We start from the raw sequence: 4,990 nt of genomic DNA, 5'->3' as shown, positions 1-4,990 counted from the left end.
GTTAGAAATTGTCACCGGGACAATTTGACGGGCTTTTCACCTAAAAGGTATTCCGGTAAAGGTCATTTATATAAACAAGGCCTTCCAGAACTTCAGAAGAAGTCATTTTGAGATTTTAGATTTTTTGGCCCCTGTGACCTTGAATATAAGTCAAGTTCAATCATATCGAAAAACTTGGTAGGCATTTATGCCAGCATGCTACATGCCTAATATTAGGTGTCTATGCCTCCTAGAATTTCAAAAGAAGATTTGTTAATCATTTTGTCAAAAAACATGACAAGAAGATGTATTCGTGATTTTCACCGAAAACAGCGAATTTGCAATATGAGTCAATGATCAACCGGAAGTTGACATTTTAGAGAAAATGTACAATTACAAAGTTTATCAGTATGGTATTCTACATAAAATATAAAAAAAATTCAAAGGAATTAGCTCAATGGTTAACGAATCATGGCTGTCTAGGTTAAACCGGAAGTGACATCATTGCAGCCATATTTGAATTTGAATCGACACCATATTAACAAGAATTGTTCACGGTGATAAGCGGAAGATCTTGTGTGAGTTTGGGCTTGATTTGACTGGTGGCGTCAGAGGAGATGTTTAAAATATATTTGTCGAAATTTGCAAAAAATTCTTACTTAAATATTAATTACGTCATAAAACATTAGTTAGTCGACCAATTTTAAATTTGGAGACATCAAAACCTTCAGAATGACATACTGCATCGATGTATTGAAAAAAATTGGGAAAAAATGAAAAATAAAAAAAAAATCTAAAAATAGTCACTTTTGGTAAACTTTGACCTCTAGCGAGCTTTTTAACGAGACATATTTTGTGGAAAAATGTAATGGGTAAAATTTAGTAATAAACGTTTGTTTCATTTCAAGTACTGTTCGCATATAAATCCCAATTATATTATCCGTTTTCGGACTATCGGGCCTTCGGACTATTGGGCCTTCGGACTAACGGGCCTTAGGACTAATGGGCCTTCGGACTATAGGGCCTTCGGACTATAGGGCCGTAGGGATATAAGGCGGTCACCATCTAGAGTCGGTCAGTTGTTAGTTGTTACACTTTGAACAGCGGGTGTTGGACTGATAGCGCGTGTGTGAAGTGAAGAGTTTTACGTGCCGTGACGCTATATATAACGTTTCGGGGCACGAGATCAGAATGGCTACACGTGTGTGTGGTTCACGTGCTTTATATAGGAGTCGGTACCCAATATTGTATCCAAGCAGAGTTAAAACAAAATGGCGACTGTCCGTCCTTAGAATCGCAAGGGGTTGTCTCAGGAACGAATTAAGGAAAAACAAAATATTTTAATCTCAAATGTATACTTTTTAGATTGCATTGTAAAAAATGGAAAAAGAAAACAATTATTAAACAACATGTTAGCGACTAAAAGCTCGATTTTGTAATAAATAAATTTATATCAATTTGTTCTGAAACGCTTACAAAAATGTCCAGATTTAAAATTTAAAAAAAAATCCTGAATTCAGATTAGTACAAATTATAAGCACATAAACCACCTGATATCCAGTGATTTCGCTCGTGTAATATTTGGTGTCTTCCAGTCTAGCCAACTTTTGGGATTTTAGGTGAGAAACGGGTAGGATAAACGTTGGCCAAGGTGGAACCGGTGTGTTTTACTAAAACAACACAAGTTCTACTATCACTACACTGACAGCACAGGTAAACCTCAGAAAAAACCATATCCTAGTAGATATTCATTAGATGTCGATATTTGATTAAGAATGATAAAATTTTGGTTTATGTTGGTTTGTAATGAAATAAATTATCAAGCCGTACATGTATGTATAAACTGATGTATTAGCTTCATGAAACAGAACAAATTCTATTCAAATGGATCATGTTTATCAAAAATATTTTTATATCATAATCAGAAAGTTTTTGTACACATATTAACTATCTAAAGAACAAAGTCAAACAAAAACCGTAAACAACAGTATTATATCTTGCACCTCTTGTCACACATTTAGTGTGTCTGAGTGAGATTTAGATAGAAACAGTTATCATTATACAGAAATATTCCAATCTGTCAATCTTTTTTAATGAATGAAGGCAATCTTATATATATTTTAGCCAGCACAATTTATAAAATGTATAGCAAAAGAATGAATTTTAAGTACAAACTACAGATATCAGTGTCTCGTAAGCCTTTATGTTATAGGCTGGGTGTCAATTTTAAATTTGAATATTTTGTACAGTTACTTTGTTGTTTTATGTAAATTGACATGTGACACTTTAATAAAATAAATTGTATTTTATTGTATTAAATACGATTGAATTGAAATATAAGGATTGAATCTTGCTTTGGTTTTGGTCGATTTCATGGGGGGATGAATTGAGTTCCCCTTGAAACTAATTGAATATTGCATATATCACTATTGTAATATGACCTGGAGCGAATTTCATTGGCTGGAAATTCATTGTGACGTCAGACAGAAACAATAAAATGACGTGACGTCAAGAGTGCGAGGACGGCGGTCTCTGCTGGATTTTCGGAATACATTTTGACGTAAATTCTTTGTTATGTAGGTATTTGTAGTTATGTGACAAAAAGTATCTTAAAATGTTCATTTATTATGAAATTTTATGAACTCGCCAAGACGCGCAAAAATAAAAACTTCTTAATCTCGTTTCATAAAATCTCATATGAAATGATCACTCATGTAAGATCCTATGCATGTGATTACCGGGTAAACAAAACTAGCGAGCATGATGAAGATTGTCTGCAAAGCTCTGGCATCTATGTAGACCATAGATGCCATACGAAAATAGGTTAATGAATAAATAACGATACAGTGATTATTCGAATCGGTGTTCACATAGAAACCAAACTGATACATTCACCACAGTAGGAAAATATGTTGCCTGTGTGTTCTTATAAAATGAATCGATAACAACAACGCTGTAGTCTAATCGACATGAGAGTGAGACGTCTTCGTTAACTGTTCATTGATAAAAGATTATGAGCAGTTGTCATATTATCCGTTTATCTTGATAGTACAGAAAATTGTAGATCAGATTAAAGATGCTCCACCACCGACAAATGGTATTTTTTCACGATCAAAAACAGGAGCAGACGATTTAATACTTTTCTTCAGTTACAAAAATTATTTAATTTACATCATTACCACCATTGAAAAGTTTGAGCTTCTAATTTTACTTCAAGTTAAAAATAATTTATTGCATCCCGAAAAAAGTCTGTGGCACTATATCCTATATAGAATGAAGTACTGATTGCGCATGTACCAAAGGCAAAATAAAAAATGTATTATTTTCTTTGTTAATTAGACATACATATACACGATTGAACACCGATTATTGTTTAAATAATTAATAACATTTATGCTTTGTCGGCGGTAGAGCATCTTTAATATAACGTATAAAGATTAAGGATATATTCGGTCATCAAATGACATTTATAATTTGATGACAATCTTCAGCCAAATGGCTGATTTCAGCATTTTTGACTATTACAAAATAGCTACCCTGTACATGTAATTTCATAGTTTCAACTAATTTTAGGCTTAATTCCGAATTTTCCGTATCGAAACACGTCATTTACTGTATACCTCGAACACGGTATGAGACGTTTTCCATGCCAACAGTAAATTCCATCGTCAATATCCCTGAGGAATGTGGCTAGCATTCCGAATCCTGTCTGTGCGGTAATAATGATAACGTCACATTTTGTCAATATATAGAAGTCAATAAGCTGTTTCAGAAAGCCTTCACGCGGACTATGTTTTGCTGGTTGGTCAATATGAGTTATACTCCCCGGTGTGTCTACAATGTTGTTAGGGAAACGTTTCTTAGCATTTTCCTTTACAATATCCGAGTCCGAGGCAACAAACAAGTCGAATTGATCTTTATCCAATGAATCAAAATATTTCCAAAGAACTTCCAAAGGCATCGGGATTCGTATGTCACCATCGTTTGGCATGTTTGGATTCTGCCCTACACGTACATGTGCGCATGCTATTTTGTTTCGCTTCCGTTGTGTTAATTCGTAAAACGCGATAGCATGCATAGACATAGGAGAAAGCTTAAAAAGAAAGTCATACACACCCTTGTAGATATCTACTTGATGACGTTTTGTAATCCATGGAATATCTTGTTCAATATTTGGCCTTTTTCTAAAATCGTTTATGAAATCCCAATTCATCAGCAAGTGTACAACGTCTTCTTTGAAGTATTTGTTAAAATTTTCACCTCCTGAGATATATTTATCTAACTTTTTGTGATGCCAATTTTTTACATCATGAAAAGAACTTGTCTTGTTAACAAGTATAGATGAATTGTATCTCCAGTCGTAGTGGTTAGGAATGAGATAATCCTGAAGTAAACATGGCGTGTCAAAGTCGATCAGGAAATGACGGTTAGAAAGTATGGATATGATGAATGTTGTAACGATACCCGCTATTCTGTCGGACCAGCCGTAGCATGAAGTATTCCTGGTTTTAGAACACTCGTACACAAGATACCTGGGGTTATTTCTCACTTTTGCCATTGTTTCTTTTAAAGTGTTCATAGCAATGTATTCATCAGATGGATGTTCCGTGTTCCATTTGAGATACAGCATTTGAAAAATTGCTGATATCATAATGGCTGCCATGATCAATAATACAGTCAGAAAGCGGCCCTGAAATGGGAGAGTAGAGTAAAACTTTCGATATAAAGCAAAAAGTGATAAACATATAAACATTGTTATACGAATTGTTCAGTAAATAGTATATAAAATAATTCAACGAAATCTATTTTTCTTTTCAGATCTCTATCATTTGCTACTTACATCAATCATGTGGCATGTTTTGTCACTCTAAATGACGTAATTTAAAAGTGAAAATAAGTGAGGGTTTTGTCACATTTTTATTGTAGAAATATTACGTTAACAAATCCGAAGGGTCTGTGTTAATACTGGCAATATACACATAATATCATAATTCTTTCCGTATAGGAATTA

At 33.9% G+C, this 4,990-nt stretch overlaps 1 protein-coding gene across 1 annotated transcript; it reads right to left on the bottom strand.

Annotated features, from left to right (window-relative positions):
• Positions 1 to 1,840: 1,840 nt before the first annotated feature.
• On the bottom strand, positions 1,841 to 4,658 carry LOC138331639 (uncharacterized). The gene has a single exon (XM_069279360.1). The coding sequence runs from the start codon at positions 4,640 to 4,642 to the stop codon at positions 3,539 to 3,541; it is 1,104 nt and encodes a 367-aa protein (XP_069135461.1). The 5' UTR covers positions 4,643 to 4,658; the 3' UTR covers positions 1,841 to 3,538.
• Positions 4,659 to 4,990: the final 332 nt, after the last annotated feature.

Source organism: Argopecten irradians, chromosome 9 (genome assembly GCF_041381155.1).
Source record: "Argopecten irradians isolate NY chromosome 9, Ai_NY, whole genome shotgun sequence".
Lineage (NCBI taxonomy): Eukaryota > Metazoa > Mollusca > Bivalvia > Pectinida > Pectinidae > Argopecten > Argopecten irradians.
This window is presented reverse-complemented; position numbering and strand designations above follow the sequence as displayed.